The sequence below is a fragment of the Alligator mississippiensis genome, chromosome 3 (genome assembly GCF_030867095.1).
Source record: "Alligator mississippiensis isolate rAllMis1 chromosome 3, rAllMis1, whole genome shotgun sequence".
NCBI classification, from domain to species: Eukaryota; Metazoa; Chordata; order Crocodylia; family Alligatoridae; genus Alligator; species Alligator mississippiensis.
Window position 1 is genome coordinate 176,628,454 of NC_081826.1, and position 20,787 is coordinate 176,649,240.

General features: G+C 44.8%; 1 protein-coding gene across 2 annotated transcripts in view; it reads left to right on the forward strand.

Moving 5' to 3' along the window:
* The window catches only part of MLLT3 (MLLT3 super elongation complex subunit), a 307,823-nt gene extending 287,311 nt beyond the window's left edge, over nt 1-20,512 (forward strand). Inside the window, exons 12-13 of one of the 2 annotated variants that reach the window (XM_059724667.1) lie at nt 19,961-20,042; nt 20,166-20,512. In XM_059724667.1, coding sequence (XP_059580650.1) covers nt 19,961-20,035 — 75 coding nt within the window. In that variant the 3' untranslated portion in view covers nt 20,036-20,042; nt 20,166-20,512. Of the gene's footprint in view, nt 1-19,960 lie in introns of both variants that reach the window. The other variant, XM_059724666.1, reaches the window with a different exon arrangement.
* Nucleotides 20,513-20,787: the final 275 nt, after the last annotated feature.

Consider the following 20,787-nt stretch of genomic DNA (forward strand, 5'->3'; position numbering starts at 1 on the left):
CTTAAGACATAAGATCAACAAGGAGGGAGTTCACCCCATGGCAGATAAAGGCACAGCTTTGAAAAGGCACTGGCCCCACAAAACACATCAGAGGTTCGGGCATATCTGGGAATGTTGATTTATTATCATCAGTTCATAGATTTCATAGACACTAGGGCTGGAAGGGACCACGGAAGATCAAGTCCAGCCCCCTCCCCAAGGGCAGGAAGTCAGCTGGGGTCATAGGATCCCAGCAAGATAAACATCCAAATTTCTCTTGAAGGCGTTCAATGCGGGTTCTTGACCACCTCCGATGGCAGGCTATTCCAGACCTTGGGGGCTCGGACAGTAAAGAAATTCTTCCTTATGTCCAGTATGAAACGGTCTTGCTGGAATTTATAACCATTTGACCTTGTCATCCCTTGGGGCGCTCTGGTGAACAGTCATTCCCCCAGATCCTGGTGACCACCCCAGATAAACTTATGGGTGGTCACCAGATCACCCCTGAGCCTGCGCTTTTCCAGCCTAAAGAGCCCCGTAGCTCTCAGCCTGTCATCAAAAGTTCTGCTTTCCTGACCTCTGATCGTGTTCATGGCTCTTCTCTGGACTCTTTCAAGCTGCTCCACATCCTTTTTGAATTGTGGAGCCCAAAACTGGATGCAATACTCCAGCTGCGGCTTCACCAAGGCCAAGTACAACAAGAGAATGACATCCCGGGATTTACTTGAGAAGCATCTATGGATGCAAGCCAGCATTTTGCTTACTTTACTAGCCACAGCATCACAATGAAGGCTTATGTTCATCTTGTGGGCAATCATGACCCCCAAGTCCTCTTCATTTGTAGTGCTAGTCAGCGTAGCACTGCCAAGCCTATAAGGATGCTGCAGATTTTTCCTCCCAAGGTGGAGAACCTTGCATTTTTCAGTGTTAAATACATTCAGGTTCTCATCTACCCAATTCCTGAGCCTGGCAAGGTCAGCCTGGATCGCCCTCCTGTCTTCAGGTGTGGATGCTTTGCCTCAGAGTTTGGTGTCATCAACGAACTTGGCCAGTCCGCTTCTGACTCCAATGTCCACATTATTAATGAAGATGTTGAACGATACAGGTCCAAGGACAGAGCCTTGGGGACCCCACTGGTCACAGGGCACTATGATGATTGACTTCCGTCAACCACCACCCTCTGGGTCTGAACACAGAGCCAATTCCCCAGCCAGCAGATCATGGTGGACCCAAGGCCGCAGTTGGCCAGTTTTGCCAAGAGGTGATCATGGGATACCAGATCAAATGCTTTTTTGAAGTCAAGATATATGACATCAATCTCTTCTCCCTTGTCCAGGTGATAGGTCACCTAGTTGTAGAAGGAAATGAGATTGGTCAAGGAAGATCTACCCGCAACAAACCCATGCTGGGTATCCCTCAGGATATTGCCATCAGCTACTCTGTTAAGGATGGCCTCCTTGATAATCTTTTCCAAGACCTTGCCCAGGATAGACATCAGGCTGATGGGCCTGTAGTTTCCTCCCATTCTTGAAGATGGGTACCATATTGGCCTTCTTCCAGTCTTTGAGCACTTCACCAGAGCACCAGGAATTCTTGAAGATCCATGCCAGGGGCTGAGCTATGATGCTAGCCAGCTCCTTGAGTACCCTGGGGTGTACACTGTCAGGGCTGGCTGACTTGAAGGTGTCAAGCCTCTCAAGGTGTTCCTTCATGAAGTCAGCATTGATGGAGGGCAGGGAATCTCCCTCACCTGGGTCTCCCCATCCTGTAATGGGCATGGGTGTCCCATGGGACTGATGAAAGACCGATGCAAAGTACCCATTTAATAGGTTCGCTTTTTCTTGGGCGTTGGTTGTCAGATGTCCCATCTGGTTTAGCAGGGTTCCAATGTTGCCCTTGCTTTTCCTCCAGCTCCCCACATATATGAAAAAGGACTTTTTATTGTCCTTGATACTTGTAGCTAGCTGGAGTTACATTGCAGCCTTGGCTTTCCTGGTTCACTCCCTGCAGGACCAGACCAGTGTGGAGTATTCCTCCTTAGAGGTGGATCCCATCCTCCATCCTTTGTAGGCCTTTCTTTTTAGCCACAGGAGGTCTGCCAGTTCCCTGGAGAGCCAAGGGGGCTGCTGTGCCCTTTTGCTGCCTTTCTTCTGAGATGGAATAGCCTGAGTTTGTGCATCAAGGATCGCTCCCTTGAGGAGCAATCACTCTTCCTGAACTCCCCTCCCCTTAAGGTCTTGAGTCAGATAGAAGTCATCCACGCACGAGAGGAAGCTTTGTGACCACTTGGATTTAGCCAAGCGCTTTTCCCACAAGATGTCTGGGTAGTTGAAGTCTCCCATGACACCATGGACTGGGAGCATGTGGCCTCAGCCAATTCCCTGGTGAACTCCTGCTCAAGCTTTTGACTTTGGGTGGGAAGTCTGTAGTAGACTCCCACCATCATGTCCCCTGTGCTGTGTTCCCCACGGATTTTAACCCAGAGGGTCTCCAGCCATCCACCCTGGTCACCAAAATCGGCTTGCAGGGATGCATAGGTCTCCTTGACATAGAGAACTACACCCCCGCCCCTTTTGTTTACTCTATCTCTCCTGTACAGGGTATAGCCATCTATACCTGTGGTCCAGTCATGGGTGGAGTCCCACCAGGTCTCCGTTATCCCTATGACATCATAATTATTTGTGTTAAGCAGGAGGACAAGTTCCTCCTGCTTATTCCTGAAGCTCCTGGCATTCGTGTACAGGCAGGCAAGTGTCTCCACAGATTGATCCAGGGCCGGGGCAGGGGTGGCCTCCCTTAAGTGCCTAGGCCCGCTGGCTTTGCAAGGGTTGCTCAGTGGGCCATCAGTGGCAGTAGTCCCCCCATCCCCTGGCAGGCTTAGTTTAAAGCCCGGTGGAGCAGGTCAGTCAGTCTGGCTGAGAAGAGCCTCCTCCCCAGCGGAGAGAGGTGGAGGCCGTCACTTCCCAGCAGCTCGCTGCCTTTCTCACCAAAGAGTGGACTATGGTCATGAAGCCATAGCCTTCCTGATGACATCAGCACCACAGTCTTTGGTTCACTACCTGTGTCCTCCTCTCCCTCCTCAGCCCATAGTCCGAGACTGGGAGAATCGAAGAAAACACCACCTGCACTCCCAGACCCTTTATCCCAGCTCCCAAATCTCTGTAGCGCCTCATGACCTGGCTGGGAGTGCTCCGAGCCATGTCACTGGTGCCCACATGGATAAGGAGTATGGGATAGTGGTCAGTGGGTTGGAGGAGTTTAGGGATCTTCTCCACAATGTCTCGGATGTGGGCTCCCAGGAAGCAGCAGACTTCCTGGGCTAAGGGGTTGAAGTGGCAGATTGTCCCGTCAGTCCCTTTCAGGATGGAGTCTCCCACAACAAACACTTTGCGTTTGGTCTTGGGGAGAACGGGGGTGGTAGCTACAGTAGAGCCCATGTTGCCTGTGGGAGCTGACAACTCAGCAGGCTCTTCTGGGGCTGCAAGAGGTTCATACCTGTTGCTGAGCTCCAGCAGGACAGGGGCCTTGGTGCGGTGGGCCTTGGGGCCCTTGACCACCTTGATCCAACCCCTGGGCTGGACAGTAAGGGAGGTCCCTGAATCCTCCCATGTCCTGGAGAGAGACTGTGGTCTACCCTTTGTCTCCCAGGGGAGAAGGGCCTGGCAGTAGGAGTCTATCTCCTGCTCATAGTCCCTGATGGCACGCAGTCTCTGGACTGTGGCCTGAAGCTCCTCCAGCGCCAGAGACCCCAGTAGGGAGAATACCTCAGAAGGAGAGGTGGCTATGCTACCAGGACCCAGAGCCTGAAAAAGCAACAGGCAGCCCCCGCAGCTGAGAGCCAGGGGCTCCATCTGCATGGAGCCCGGAACCATGGGCTCCATCTGGGTGGAGGTCTCTGAGGAGTCAGTGGGGGGTACACAGACCCCGAGGGGACCCAAGGAGTGCGGCGCAGCTTGTGCCCATCTGTGGCATGCTGCTGGTGGACTGGCTATAGCTGGGACTCGCTTCCCTAGGGCAGGGGCACACAGACAGGGCCTCAGGCCCTCCTACTCACCCTCCTGTGCAAACTCTGCACTAACTCACGTGCCGGGCAGATAAGCATGCCTGTTTGCACGGCCTGTTTGCGAGGCTCCGGTCGCACGGCTCCCTGGGGGGCTGGGCGAAGTAGGGGCCAGGGCAGGGTGAGACCCTCTCCAGTTTCTAATCAGCCACCTCCCTGCAGCTGAGCTGGACTAGTCCCCTCCCACCATGGCCCCGCTTACCTCCGGCTGCTGCTGGGTGTTGGCGGGGGGGCTCTGCAACCAATGGGGGGTTACTGGGGGGCTTTGGGGTGTGGGGGTGTGAAGGGCTTTTACTCATGTATCTTGCGCTGCTCCCTAAGCCTCTCTGAGGCTTTTTTCCTTTGGCGGGGCCCTTTTAAACTATGCACATGCACAGTGGGCCCGTCTCTGGCACCTGTAGTACTCCCGGGCAAGGGGGGGGCCCTGCCAGGGATTTGGGGGACCCTGCCTGCCTGGAGAGGGGTCAGTGAGTACCCCCTACCCTCCTCTACTGTCCCCCTGGCAGGCTGGGCCAATTAGGGGCTGGGGTGTAGCGAGACCCTCCCCGGTTCCTAATCAGCCGCCTCCCTGCAGCTGAGCTGGGCTAGTCCCCTCCCACCATGGCCCTGCTTACCTCCAGCTGCTGCTGGGGGTCGGCAGGGTTCCTTCCAAACCTTTCAGCTCTCTTGGAACCTTTACATTGTTGCACAAACGGCTAGTTTCGTGCCCCTGGAGGCTTGTCCAATCCACCCCAGGAGAGAGTCACACACACAGGCTAGGTCCAATTTCAGATTTATTGTTTGCGAACAGATTGACCCAGGAGCTGAGCTCAAATCAGAGTCGACCACAAATTGTGTCTGCAACTTCTTTTTATAGCCAAGGTAAACAATAGATTTCAACGTATCGTGCAATTATTGGCAGACTTAGCATTACGTCTTGCATCGTATGTCTAGCAGTTACATGTTCTATGACGGTTTACATACATGTCTCACATCTTAAATCCCCTCCCAGGGGCAGTTCTTAAGCCCCCTCCCGGTCATCCTTCGGTCAGGGTCTGGTCTCTCCACATCAGCATCCTTCCCTGTCCCTCTTCTCTTATCTCTTGTAAGGAGTTATTTATTGCATCTGTTCCTGGCTCTGGCTGCAGAAGTTTGGTGCTACTCGTAAATCTATCATTAGCCTACATGCCTTAGCAAAAGCAATTGTGATAATATGCAAAAGCAATTATAAAAGCAGGATGTATAGATTATGCTATATTTTTACCACAACATCACCTCTTAAGGAAAGGAGCCTCATGGCACTGGGGAGGTAGACAAGAAGAAGCCTTCTGAGAATCTAAGAGGCTACTTAAATCATCAGAGCTTTTGGTTCATTTTGATCCCAGCAAGGAATTAATCCTGTCCTGCAATGCTTCATCATATGGAGTAGGGGCTGTGTTGTCCCATAAACTGAACAATCAGGAAGAATGGCTTATTGGATATGCCTCAAGGACACTAAACAAAGCCAAACGGGGTTATTCTCAGTTGGAAAAGGAAAGTTTAGCTATTATATTTGGCCTAAAGAAGTTTCACCAGTATCTGTATGGAAAGGCTTTTACCATCATAACAGACCACAAACCTTTGGTACGATTATTTAAGGAAAATAAAGCAGTACTCAATATGGCAGCGGCACAACTACAGTAGTGGGCTTTGACCCTAGCCGTGTATGAGTACAAGATTCTTTACAAGGTGGGCCATCAACATGGGAATGCTGACACCCTGAGCAGACTACCACTACCAGACTCAGCCCCTACAGAAGAGCGCTTACAGGGCTGGCCAAAACAGAATTCGGGAGGAGAGCTTTGGCCCTTTTGGACCAGAAGTACTGAACTGAGCATAGAGGATAGCTATATTTTGTGGGGCATGCAAGTGGTAGTCCCCCCTCAAGGATGACAGAAAATGCTGGCAGAACTACATGAGGTACATCCTGGAATGTCCAGAATGAAAGCTTTAGCTTGCAGCTATGTGTGGTGGCCATGCCTACATGAAGACCTGGAAAAGGTGGTCAAACACTACCCCCAATGTCAAGTATGTCAACAGTCTCTGGCACAGGCACCCTTGCATCCTTGGAAATGGCCAGGACAGCCTTGGTTTCGTCTGCACTTAGACTATGCTGGACCCTATTTAGGAAAAATGTTTTTGATCATAATAGATGCTCATTCAAAATGGCTGGAAGTGTACCCTGTGAACTCAACAACCTCAGAAGCAACCTGTGACAAGCTTTGACAGACTTTTGCCACACAGACATTGCCTGTGTTATTGGTCACAGATAATGCTCCCAATTTCACTAGTCATGAATTTAAGGAGTTCCTTAGTAAAAATGGAATTAAGCACAATCAAACATCACCAGCTTCCAATGGTCTTGTAGAGAGAGCTGTGAGGACCTTCAAAGAAGGAATGAGAAAAATGACCAGAGGAAGTCTGGAGACAAAATTGGCTCAATTCCTTTTGAAATATCGAGTCGCACCTCAAACCATCACAGGCATGAGCCCTGTCCAGCTATTAATGGGAAGGAGGATCAAGACTCATTTGGATTAACTGTATCCCAATATGGAGGAAGAAGTGTGGAAAAAACAGACCCTTCAAAAACACAACCATGATTATCACACTAAAGAGAGAGTTTTGGGAGTATGTGATCCTGTCTACACAAAACATTTCAATATTGGCCAACCTACTTGGATTCCAGGCAGAATCCAAGAACAAAAGGGACCCTCATCTTTTAAAATTGGAGTCAGTGATGGCCAAATGGTGAGATGACATCAGGACAACATCTGCTTACAACCCAACCTACCTGAGGGACCAGTGCCATTGCCTGGGAAGGAGGGGTTTTTGGAGGGCCCGGAATTGGGTAGAATGACTGAGAATTCTGAGCCCAGTAATTTGGAACTATCCACAAACTCTCCTAGTCAGGAGGTCAGAGATGCTGGAGACAGACATGTACTCCCCTGGCCAGAGGAGAAGCCTGTTCCTGAGGAGGGGCATTATCCAGCCAGAGAACGGAGAGCTCCTAGTTATTTGAACGATTCTGTCCGGGTTGTATGTTAAGAGGGAAGGAATGTAGTAATTGGGCAATTATAGGGTTAAATTGTTAGTCATTATTATGGGATGGAGCTTGAGAACTAGAACTCCACCCTCTGTTTGTTGTTCCAGAGTTACTTTCATTTTCCCACTTAGTTGTTGTTTGCTCCTGAATAAAGCAGCCTGTTGTTTTGGGCCTGCAGAAAAGTAAACCTCAGTATTCTTTGTTAAGTAAGGAACTTGACTCTTGCTGAATTCACTTACATTAGATATTAATATTGCAACAATAGCCAAACTCTCATGCTTATAGATTGTACAACTTGTGATCTGTACAGTCAGTAAGCTTTTAATCTTTGCAATGCTCTTGTACAGACAGATAGAAAAATAGTATTTGTTTTCCTACATTAGGAAACTGAGGCATAAAGTTGCTAATAGATTTGCCCAATAGTTGCACAGGGCATCAACAGCAGAGCTTGGGTGAGAACTGGAGAGCTTTGTTGTTCTTTTTTCTCCTAGTTTGCTCTATACTTGTGCTTGGCCAGTCTGTTCCAGGGTAGAAGTGGAAGGCATTTTTTCATTAGTCATCCATTATGCACCTTACACAAATAGGCTAACCATGATACCAGTCTGTCCTTTTCTTGACCTTGAAGATATTTGGTACCTTTGTCATTATTCTTCCAGAGGAAACATGCCGTTATTGACATCCTGTAATTTTAATTAGATTTTCTTCTGATATAAAGTTCAAATGTTTCATACTGTACTATTATAATTTTTTTCCTGCTGATAATATCTCTAATAAATGACTGTATGAAAACTAATTTTGTAATGAAAACTGGAGCTTAAGGGCAAAGTGCATGAATACTTCATAGTGGCTGAAGCTTTTCTAGTGATGCTTTTTGACTCTGATTAATTAATACATAGGTTTATAGATGGTTATGGTAGCTTAAATGCATTTTACAGGCAAGCTATTTATTATAAGTCTGAAAACTTTAACCAGAGCAATTAGTAAATCAGTTGTAATTGCAGTGGACCTTAAGTAATACTATTGAGATCAGTGTTGCTTACACAGCACTGTAACTATGCATGACACTTCACAGACATCTGAATATCATATTAGCAGTTAACAGTCTAAATTAGACATTATACAGTAAGCAAGGATCAAAAAAAAAGAGCCCCTCAATGGGGTGTTGGAAGAGATTCAGCAGTAAAGACATGTGATTTGCTTGTTTCTCAGGTAATACATGGGTTGTAAAAGTGCCATTATGTGGGGGAAAATTGGCAGGCCTTACTATTCAAAGCGTTAGCTATAGTTTTGAAAACAAGTAGATCAAATGATCAAAAGAAAACAGAATTCTATTCTCTTTCAATGAGTCTCCATTTGCTCATTGTTCTAAGACTGGACAGACAAGTTCTGATTTCAGACAGTGTTATGGCTTTGTAAACATTACCCTGAAGTGAGAATTTAAAACCACAGCCATTATAAGGGTCTGCTATGTAAATGTTTAACACCTGAGACTTTTTTGATAAATGAGAAAAGTTAGGGGTGGTCACAATTAACTTATCATGAAGAAATTCAGTTTCTTTTGTGCGATCTCTTGTCACTTAGCCACCACTGAGAAGGAATATCTCATATACAGGTGGCCACCCTCCCCCATCAGCAAATTAAAAAACCAGCCATTTATCCTTAATTATTAGATATAACCTGCTATGGTATTAAAAACTGAGTAGGAGAGCTGGGCAGACCTCACTTACAGCAAATGACCCTGGATTCCCTAGTGAAGGGGCCATAAAATGTCTGTCTGCTGTTAGCTTTTAAGGGAGAATTAAGGTTCTAATTCTTTTTTTTTAGCAGGCATGCTTGAAAATGATAACAGATGCTTATAATGGAATGGAGATGATGGTGCTTGTCGCTCAGTTGTAGAAAGGTGGCTGGGTTTTTGGTTTTGGTTTTTGCAGTCCCCATACTATCTCTCCCTAAAGGTTATGCCTCATTGACTTCTTGGGTAGTCCACCTGGATTGCTCTTTTATGGGATTGTGCAATCAAACGTTTACAGAGACTGTCTCTGGGAGGAACACTGGAATAGTTTCAGATTGTGGTGAAAGATGCCACACAGGCTACCAATGAGATGGCCCCCGGGATGCTGTACTCCCTATGCAAGTCAACTGCTTGTCCCTCAGTTGCAGACCCTGCTGAGCAAGTAGCATCAGCTCTGTTTGCTATCTGTAGCCTGGAACTAGGAGGGAGACATTTCTGGATGGTAATAGTACATCTGGAAAGTAAATCCTTATGTCTTCTGTCAGCTCACTTAAACTTTACTGTTTAAGTGACCAGTTTCACCTGCTCTAAAATGGCAATATTTCTTCTGTGTTTTGGAGTCCTATAAAGCTACATTCTGAGTTGTGATGAAGACATTCAATTATCAATAATGATAATTTAAAAAACCCCAGTCAAAATCAAAGCCTTCTTTAATTATCTGCTCAGGCCTGAGAGAGGTTGGTGATACCTGAAAACGTGCCTAAATGAGTTAAGGTAAGTGTTAACTCATGGGATTGCATGCAGACCCCTATAGTATCTGAGACAAGCTTCGCTCTATTTTATTTGGCCAAGTACCCACAGCCAAAATTTTCTCAAACATTGGGATTGTCTATGGTCCCTTGTACAATCAACTGATCGCACCAATGAACATACTAGTGATCCAGCTTGAAATGATACTGCAGGTCTAGAGGTTTAAAGGACCAGTCTCTAAGTCAGTCTTCCTGTTATCTCATTTGTGCATTAATATCTCATTTGTGTAAATTGTTTAGAATATTTTACATCAGTGTGAAATCTGTTAGCTCCTGGAGGTGGAAAATCTAAAACTCTTACAATGCATGACCTTCTGAAGTGAAGTAAACCAGAAAGCTGAAGGAATTGGCTCTGAGTGTGGGTCTCAAATATACATGGAGCATGAGGGATCATTTATCAAATGTTCCACTCTGCATACAACCTCAGAAGTATTTTCTGAAGTGGTGGGGATGTCTTTGAAACATTGCCATATACATGTAAGAGGAAATGGAGAGAGTGCATTGCTGCAAATGTTGTTACACTTATTAAGGCCCTCCAAATTGCTAATAAAAACTGATCCCCTCACTGTTTTTTATAACAAAGGGACAGTCCTTCTGTGTAAAGCTTTGGTGGGCCCAAAGAATTTGAGGAACTCCAGGAACTGACAGGCAGGGAGCAACAGGCAATTAGCTTGTAGGCTTTACAGCTGCAACAGTCTCACAAGACCTACCAGTCTGACTTTTTATTTTATGTCACTAGAAGGAAGAAGTTTACATTCTTTACTTTGGGTTGATTTGTTTATTCTTTCTAGGTCTTAAGTAGCATTTGATTTAAGACCAACCGCAAATTGGATTTAACCTGTAAGGGGATTATAAAATGCTGACTGCACCTTGAATGTAAGTGCCTGTTTGGGGTAATGAGAAAATAGCTGGGTCCAATTGGTCCAGACATAGCCAAATTTTTAATGATTGTTTGGGAAGGGCTGCCCACTCTGCTGACTGAGATACCATAGATATCAAGAAGACATGTTTACATTGCCTCCATCTATTGCACATCCTCTCTGCACTACAGCCCTCCACAAATGTAACCTAACAACTGTCTGCGCTCAGGCATGTCCAGTGCTTGTGTCAGTCACAGGCAGGGGTACCAGTATGTATGTGCTCAGTGCTACTTTACTCGCAGGGCATTTACATTTCTCCAGCATTTGGTATGTGCAAAGTGGGAGCAAGGGATGGTTATGCTTCACAGCAGTGCTTCTGGACCTGACACATTTAGGTGGCATAAGCAGGCATGAACAGAATGAGCCCGTTGGGGGGAATGTTCTGTCCTGGCTACCCCAACTAGAAATCAGAATTCTCTGTTGTTCCCACAGACACTGCAAATCTTACATGCATAATGTAGATGTGAAAAGAAGCCCAGCATCTGATGGTCACTGGCTATTGCAAAAGAAACTCTGTCTTGAACTCTGGACTTGGTAGGTAAATATGAGGCACTTTTAAAATGAAAAAAAAAGACTGGGTAATTTTAAGGACTGCAATTAGACAGGGTACAATCCTGCATTACTTACCCAACTAAAACTTGAATTGGAATTAACTGGAATGTTGCCTAAGTAAAGATTCGGAAGAAGGTTCAACATGGTAAAGCACTTGCTTCCATTCCATTGGAAATAATAGGACTGAAGCATGTATTTAAAATGAAACATGAGCTTAAATGCGTGGCTGAATCATGGCTTCACCTGTGTTATTTTGGATCCTTGTTTTTGTTCTGAAAGATGAGCAGTATGGCTTTGGAAATCTGTGTGAGACAAATTTATTGGTAGCAGAATGGAGGAACTAACAAATACTTTTTTCAAGAATATTGTCAGGATTCAGAGAATATTTGTGTCAAGGAAAAGCAAACGCACAAAAAATGCCAGTGTATACAGAGTCTATTAACTTGTGTATTAACTTACATTTTGCAATATGGCTGATGGTACAGTCATACAAGGGAAAAATGTACACGATTTAAACATTCTCTGCGAAATATTGTATACTCTAGGAAATATTGTATTTTTTTTTCTTGACAAATAGATATGACAACACTGGTGCTAATTATTCTAATTGGTACATTTATTCAGGCATGATTTTTTTAAGTGCCACTGGATTCTCACAGACCTTGGCAAGAGAATCAAGAAGAAGTTGATTTGTAAGACTTCATAAATAAGTGTGTATATAGCTCTATAGATGCATGTGCAAATATAAATTTGTTCCTGATTTGGAATGTTAAGAAGTTTATTTGTTTCCAGATTTGTCGTTTATTAGCATTACTTCGCTTCATTAATCTCATATTGTTTGTGAAATGACACCAAGCAGTTGTTGATTTTTGCATCAATATTTTTTTCATGGTTCCTTTCACTTAGTTTCTTTTTTCACTTCTTTTCTATCTTGTCTAGTTTCAACAAAATAAATAAAATTGAAGCACTTAAGATGAGATGGTGAGGTGGGAGCACTTTTATCATTGGGCTTGCCAATTCTGTCTGCATCTTAAAATCTAGAGATAAGATGAACTTTTTGGTTTAATTTCCTTTTTTGTAAATTGTGTTACCCTACTGCTCATGAGAAGTTATGACTACATTATAACTGATGTTGCTGTTGGTTTTTTCAAGTACCAAGTAGAAATGGCAGGAATGCCTCTCTCCTTCCTTGGACCTGCTAGTGGTGCCTCAGCCCTTGGCTGAAGGGACCATCTCTAGTGGGAAGACGACTGTTCAGTTCCTGAGGAAGTTTCATTCATGAGTAGTTTCAGGTGCCTGTCCTGCTGCTCTTTGAGTTATCCCTAATGAGTACCTATTGGTTATATGTGGCTGCAGCTGTGAACGTGCAGTCTAGTCACTTGAGAACTGCTTAGAGAGCAACCTTGCTGTTCCATGATCTGGTGACTTACCAAAAATATGTAGCTCTGGCTATTTTTGCATTGGCTATTTTTGCTGTCACATTGCATGACAAATTCATGCCCAGTTTGCCCTATTGCTTTTATATCTTTCTGCATTAAACAGTAAACACGTGTTCTATGCAATTTCATCATTTGAATACTGCGACAAAATCAGAACCCAATTCAAAGATAACTAAAGGGTCGTAAACACCAAGCTTTAAAAAAGATGAGACAAGAGGGCGTGATGGAAGGGAATAGCTCACTCTTTCCTTCTAGTCTGCTAGTGACTCTGGCAAGGTTTTAAACATTTACCACTGACTAACGTGGACGACATTGAGAGGGTCCTGTGGACAACATCGAGAGGGTCCAGAGGAGGGCCACTCAGGGGGCAGCAGGGCAGGCCCTATGAGGAGAGGCTACAAGACCTGAACCTGTTCAGTCTCCACAAGAGAAGACTGAGAGGGGATCTGGTGTCCGCCTATACTGGCCAAGGGAGACCAGCAGGCAATGGAAGAGTCCCTGTTCCCCCAAGCACTACTGGGAGTAACAACGAATAATGGTCATAAGTTGATGGAGAGTAGATTCAGGCTAGATATCAGGAGGCACTACTTCACAGTCAGGGCGGCTAGGAGCTGGAACCAACTTCCAAGGGAAGTGGTACTCGTTCCTACCCTGGGGGTCTTCAAAAGGGGGCTAGATAGACACCTTGCTGGGGTCATTTGACCCCAGCATTCTTTCCTGCCCATGGCAGGGGGTCGGACTTGATGATCTGCTCAGGTCCCTTCTGACTCTACCAACTATGAAACTATGAAATGCTCATAGTTAATCTCTTTCAAAGGAGTAATAAAATACAATTGCTGCAGAAAACTAGGCAAGTGGTCTGTAGAGTGTAATCTGATTTTAAAAACAAACTATGTATAAATATGCAAAGACATAAAAGGAAGTTACCTCCATTGACAAGACTATTTTATTGTCATCTAGCTTTGTTCTACTAGGCATTCTTGCTATGGATATTGTATCACTCTTTGATATATGAATAATCAGGATGTAGAAGTTAATAGCACAACATGCATTAATCTACTGGTAGGCAATTTGAATAGTGTGAGTAATTCTGTCAGCAAATTTCTTAGGATACTATGTTATTCTCTTTAGTGCAAGTGAGAATTTAGTCTTAGATTGCCTAAGATGGAATCAGATACACAGAGGTCTGAAGTTTGTTTATGTTACTCCAAACTAATGGAACAATATGATCACAACCAATTAAACCTTTTCTTCCAGACTTTGCAATCTTCAAAATATCTTCTGGCATATTTTTTGATCTCCATGTAGATGCATGTATGCTAATTAGATTCAGCCATGCACCGGGGCTTTGGTGTGTATGTGAGATGTCATAAGCAGGGCAACCAGTTAAAGTTTTAAAACACATTTTAAAAGTAAGATACACATTCACACATACAAAATGAACTGTGTGTGTTGCAAAGCCCATCGATAATGGAATTTTTCTTCTTTATGGGACTAGTGAGGCAGTATAATAGGCTGCCTAGGGAAGTTGTAGGCATCACTGGAGGTATTCAAAAAGATGTCAGACAGCCACTGATCAGCAGGGATCTGGGTTTTTTGTTTTCCATGGAAAAAATGGAGAAAACCACGGATTTCCCTTTTTACTGGAGCAAAATGCGGATTTCTCATTTTAGTGGAGAAACCCACAGATTTTGCAGTTTTGCAAAGAGCAGAGTTCCAGCCTGCAAGGAGGCTGGGAGGGAGCGGGAGGAGGGCGGTCAGACACAGGGTGCACATTACCCCAGGCAGTCTGGAGAGCTGCTCCTACAGGTAAGTGGGGGGGGGAGAGGGGGGCCCCCACAGGGTGGGAGGGAAGGAGGGAGTTGGACAGGGCTGGAGCTGGGGCTGGTGCTGCTGCCCAGCCCTGCAGTGTGTGGGGCTTGGGGCCTGGGGCTTCACAGGAAAGCTGGTTGTGTTGCTTGTGCTGCAAGCTCCACCCTGCCCTGGTGACATGCCCCCTGAACATGTGGCAGCAGTGAGGGGCACAACCCCTCTGCTTAGGTTCAGACTAATTGCCATACTTGGGGTCAGGAAGGAATTTTACACTATGGTCAAATTAGTATGGACTATGGGGGATTCTGCCTTCCTCTCGGGGTGGTGGGGTGGGGACGGGCAGGAAGGCATGGCCCTCTACCCAGGACCTCTTGTCCATGTATTGACAACATTTTATAGAAGCAGGACATTAGCTGTCATGGTTCCCCTGCTTTATCTGTGGCAGATTAGGTCTGTGTTGAGTCACAGTTGAGGGTACTCTTATTTAGATTAGTTTAGATTATAGTTGTATGGGATGGTTTGAATAGAGATGATCCTGCCTCAGGCAGGGGGTTGGACTAGATGACCTCTGGAGGTCCCTTCCAGCCCTACTTCTCTATGACTCTGACTCTCGGAGATTACATTCTTATGTACAAGGTCTTTTTTCACATCCTCATGATGACGGTGGCAGAATGCCATCTCTGTCTCTCCCCAGACTCTGCTATCAGGTGGGTGACCAATCTGACAATTTGGTTACCATGGTCCCTGCAGAGGGCAGATCCCCCTGGCGACATTGGCTTCAGGTAACCCTGAGTTATAACCTGAGCTGGATACATTCCTGAGGGAGGGGGAAACCTGCTCCCCCTACCTACGTGACTGGCCTCACACACCTGGGTTGGGGCTTAAACTCCCTATTGTTTTAAGCAATGTCATCATGACTGGGAGGGGGCTAGAGACCCTGCTAATCTACCCAGCAACCAGCAAAATGAAATGATGCATTTCAAATTGGTGGGCTGGCAGGCAACAGTTGCTGGCCTTCAGTGGATCAGGTAAATGAGGTCATAAGGTCTATATCAGTTAAGGACTGCCCAGGAGGCGGGGCAGCAGCCATAATGAGAAGTCTCAGAGAAGCTGGACCATCTGAAACTTGCTCTCTCTCTCTCGAAACTCATGTTCAATGAACTGCTTGCCTCTAGAGGAAATCTCCACCTGCCTCTGGATGATAATTGTGAGTAAGCTATTTGAGAGCTAACTAGATATATAGCTTGCAGTAACTCAGATGTGTGATCAAAGGCTACCATGCCACTGTTTGTTCTAAGGTATTTCTCTGATATTGCTTTACCATGTACCCTATTCCAAACCTACTCCTTGTAACCAATAAAGTTCTCCTCTGTACCTAGTGTGGGAGACTTATTGGGAGAGGGTCTAGTTTATGTCTTGGGGTCACCTTGGTTGGGCTGATGAAGGGAGATCACTATTGGTGTTTCAGACTGAAGGAAGTATCCCAAGTTCTTTCAGTGGGTTGAGTACCCCTCAAGGACTACTAGGCCTGTGTTTCCCAGGGGGCACAGGGCCAAGATCAATCCAGACCCTGGGTGGTGGCAGCGTTACCCCCAGACTTGCAGGTGTGCTCCAGAAAGGGGGGTGGCTAGATGTAAGGTGCCCCCAGGGAGGCACTCGGAGCCTGGAAGGTGATTGGGCACAGTAAGGTGGGTGGCTCAACTTGGGAGCACCCGCTACTGGCCCACCACAATAACCTAGTGTCATCCGTAAGAACTTTTCAATATCTAGGTTTGGTCCCCCTCAGAAGTATCTGTTTTGTAAAGTTTGAGAAAAACTTGTTAAGCAGTTTTAATATACTGGAGTATGGAGAAAATAAATGCTTATACTCTCATTCAAAATAAGATCAAATCAGGAATCTGTCTAGGCTGGTGTCCTGTCCTTCTTAGTAGCTACTAGAAGATGTTTGAGAGGAATGTACAGGTTTCCCTCGATTTATGCAGGTTCTATATATGTGAATTTGCTCTTATGCAATGACCCTTTTAATACCTCAAATTCGTTATATGAGAGGTAAATTCACTATTATGCAATTGGCTCCAGGGTTCCGCTCGTCCCCACTCACCCTGGCCCCTGGGCTGCGCAGTGCTGTGATGCAGGCAGGTGGAAGGCTGCTCCCAGGGCCACTGCAACAGGGGCTGAGATGAGTGGGGACAAGTAGAGGCCTGGGGCGTGGCAAGGTAAGTCTGTAGGAGAAGGGGCAGGGGAAGGGGCACGATGCAGACCAGTGGCTGCAAGCAGGTGGAATTGGGGCTGTATCAGGGACAGCACCAGGCTCTTCCCAGTGCTCGGGTCTGGTGGTAGTCTGCTCTTATCCCACTGCAGGCTGGGGCCAGCAGCTGCTGCTGGCTGGGACCGGCAGTAGCAGCGGGCTCTTACCAGCTCTTGGGGTGGGCGACAGCCTGTAATAGGATGAGAGCAGGCTGGGGCCAGCAGCAGCCCCTGGCTCTTCCTGGCACTTGGGGTGGGCCATAGCAATGGGAGGGGGGCTGCTGCCACCCCAAAATTTGCCATAGCCCACCCCAAAACTGCCCTCCCAGCACCACTGCCAAGTGCTGGGAAGAGCCTGATGCCACTGCTGGCCCCAGCCTGCTTTCATCCTGCTGCAGGCTGCCACCTGCCCTAGTGCTGGGAAGAGCCCAGTGCCACCCCTTCTGTAGCCCCAGGAGTGGCCAATGCTGCCTGCTTGCAGCTGCTGGGCTACACTGCACCCCTCTCCCTGCCCTTTCCTTAACCCCAGGCTCACACACTCCCTCCCTCCCACACTGCCCTAGGAATGTATCCCTATTTGCTACATTATAAACTGGATTCCCTTTATGTGATTTCAATTTGTGCCAGTTTTGCAGGAACACATCTACCACATAAATGGAGGGGAAACCTGTAAAAGAAAATCTTAGAGTAGACAGGCATGAAATTCCTATCCTGTAAAGGAAGTGTATGGTCTCCTTCCCTAATGCATTACATTTTATAGTTTTTCTATTTTTTCTCTTCTAATGTAATTGTTTTCATGAGCCATATAAATTATACTTTTCACACTGATAATCCTAGTTTAAGAGTAAACTTCTAGATACCTTTTTCTGGAGAAAATCAGATTAGCACAGAAGAAGGAGCTATCCTTATTTGTGTCTTATTCTTCACCAATATTATGGAATGAAATTAGCAGAGAAAATAGGTGCTTGTTCTTCTTTTACTCCCCCTGACTCTGTTTACCTTTTGTTTTAAAAAAGCTGTGTGGATGGGGAGTGAAATTAAATGTAAAGCATATTAATTAAATTCTACCATTACAAAGCAAGGGACCGATATTGTAAGTGTAACTCCTGCGTTGCTGTTTCATTGACTTCAGTAGAGACAGGCACTAGAATAACCTAATTGTTTGCAGGACCTGGGCCCTTAAGCAGTAAAAAAAAAAAAGTAAGGAAAGGTCAAACTTTTCCAAATATTGTTAACTGTTTTCATTATACACATGTCCATTGGATTACTATCTAAGTTATATAGTTAACCTAATGCATATGTATGTTTGTGTGAACTACCATAGCCATTTGTCTATATAAATGTAAATGACTGATTATCATTATTGATTATAGTGGAACAAATTTGAAAATGCCACTGTTTGTAGAGCTTGTTCCAATGATCAGATTTTGAATTTTTTGTTAATTTTTTTCATCAAATATTTTATTTCTTGAAGGCAGGGTCCCTGAAATTTTTGACAAAACATTTTGGATTTTTCAGGCAATTGTAGAGCTGATTGTTTTTCAAACTTTAAATTTCTGATTTAATTTTCTATTTAAAATGAGATTTTTAATTACAATTTCCCCCCTAAAATTTTTGTCTGTTCTCTTCTGGCTTGGAAATAGCTTTACCGGCAAAATATCAAGTCAGAGGAAGAATACCATATTAACATACAACATATGTATGCTGCATAGGGACAGAGCTTAATCTTTGTCTGACTCACCCTCCTTTTCCCATATAACTAAAGCTGAGACCCTAGCTGTTGCTGAAGACTGGTCTCCATGGGTAGATCTATGATTCTATGAAGAGCTAAAGAGGCTGTAAAATAGACCAAGATCAGCTAGCAGACAGCAAAATTGCCCTGAGGAAAGTTTGCTTGAATAGTGGAATATCAAGGGCACTTAAATGGGGAGATGATTATTAACAGCTGTAGAATGAAGAAAAATGGGCTTTTAAATCAATTAATTCCCTTAACTACCTGAAGATTAATATCACAGCTGCTATATTGTGGAGTACGAATCAAACCAGGTGCTGCCAACCTCAGGCAGAAAATCTGCACCCTTGCTTAATGTGCTCACCTTGCTTTTGGGGGGCTGATGTTAGGGGGAAAGGTTGTGTGTTGTAAGTGAGAAAATATGGTAACCTAAGTCTGTGGAAGAGGTAACAGCTGGAAATGAAATGAAGGTTGGACTCCTAAGATTTTAAGTGGATGTACATCAGCAGTGTTTGAGTAAAGTGCGGGGACCAGCTGAGAGGAGTTTACCAAACAGTGAATAAATATTTTTGTCTATGCACCTAGGGTTATGGGAAAATACATTTTAAGTTAAATAAGTGATGTTTAAATCCTTTGCATGTTACTATATTCACAGAGGGATTCCCACTGGTATTCTGGTGTTACTTAAATGTCAAAGAGGGAGTGGGCTTATTATAAGATAAGTTATAATAAGAGCAAGATACTGTAGATAACTGAAGATATAATAGTTGTCGTGAAGAAAAGGATTTTGAAAGGATTGTAAAAGCTGATCTTCTAAGTGTTACTGTTTCATTGACTTCAGTTAAAGACAGGCACTAGAATAGCTTAATTTTAAGTCGCACTTCAAGGTGTAAGCCCCACTTTAACTGTTAGGGTAGGTGTAGAAGAAACGATACTTCCTGTTTACGCTGAAGCAACTGTGTTTGTGTTTGCACAACCTGGGATTTCCCGCCACTCTGAAAGTCCATTTAGCGCCTTTAACTAACACTGCTCAGAGATGTTATTTTTGCAGTGTTCCCTAGTTGCATTGCCGCAGCTATGGATTTGTTCATGCAAACAGCCAGAGACTCCGAAGACTTGTAATTAATCCCCTTTGCCACCAAGTGGCACTGTGTTCCGGCCTTTAACCAGTAGTGCCACTGTGTGTTTTTTTGGTTTGTTTTGTTTTTTTACCCTCCTTCACTCCTCACATATCCCTCCTCCCTCACAGCATGCACTGGAGTGGCCACAGTTTTGGGTCGGGTCTGTTCAGCAAATTAGTATTTTAATTTTTATTTTAACAAAAAGAAATGGGGGAGGAAGCCAATATTCCCTTAATTTACTACCCCCTTTTAATTCTTCTGCCGTCCCCGCCACCTGTAGTATATGTCCTCCTGCCTTCTCCATGTACCCTCCAGCTGCACCCCCCCCACACTCCCCATTGTGTGCTGCCACTGCAGTGGACATAGCTCCCAATGACAGCTGTAGTATCACCATAATGGTAGGTTTTTTGCAAGTAGTTTGAAACTTTGCAGTGAGTAGTTACGTGACTTCCTTCAATATTGCAAACCTTCTGAACTTCATCACATTCCATTTCAGAACCACGACCAAAATTCCAGGAGCCAGACACTGTCTGCCAAACCCGACACCCAGGATATGCAGTGTCGTGGGTGACATTTAGGTAATATGTCCTACCGAACTTGTGTGTGTGGGGGGGTGGGGGTGGGGGCGGAATGGACAAAAGTCCGTTTTTTGGACTATGCTCCAAACTCCCCTCCTCTTCCTCTTCCCCCCCTCCCTGCAGAAAACTTCCATGGGCAGAACTCACTGGGGATAGCAACCAGTAAAAAATAAAAAAAAATGAAGAGTGAAAGAAAGACCTATATTGTGCAGATTTGCAGTTTTTATTTATTCTTTTTTAATATTTTGGATATATTTATATTGTAAAGGTGCTGGGGAGGAAGATCCCCCTTTTGTTTAATACTGTTATCCATATATATTTAAAATCTTTGTTAATTTAATTATCATTTATCATTTTTACTTGCTATGTAAATTCTTTTTAAAATGATCCCTTTTTTACAAAAGAAGAAAATGCACCGCACCCCCCTTTTTTGAATACAGTGTTTTGACTAAAGTATTTTCTTTTTGCTCCATGTGTGTCATATTTTCTTTGGGGTGGGTGGGGTGGTTTTTGGAGACTATGCCCGCCTCAGCATAGGGATGCTGTGCTTTAGGGGTTTTATGGAGTCACAGCATTACTGGAAAGAGTTGCAAAGAGTTGTAGGGTGGACTGTTATCAGAGGGAGGTCTTTACTAATATTATGACCATCTCTTATTAATATAGTACTATTGTATTTATTAGTAGTATTATTGATTGACTCCTATTATTACTATTACCTGTTACTATGTTATCAGTCTCTATAAGT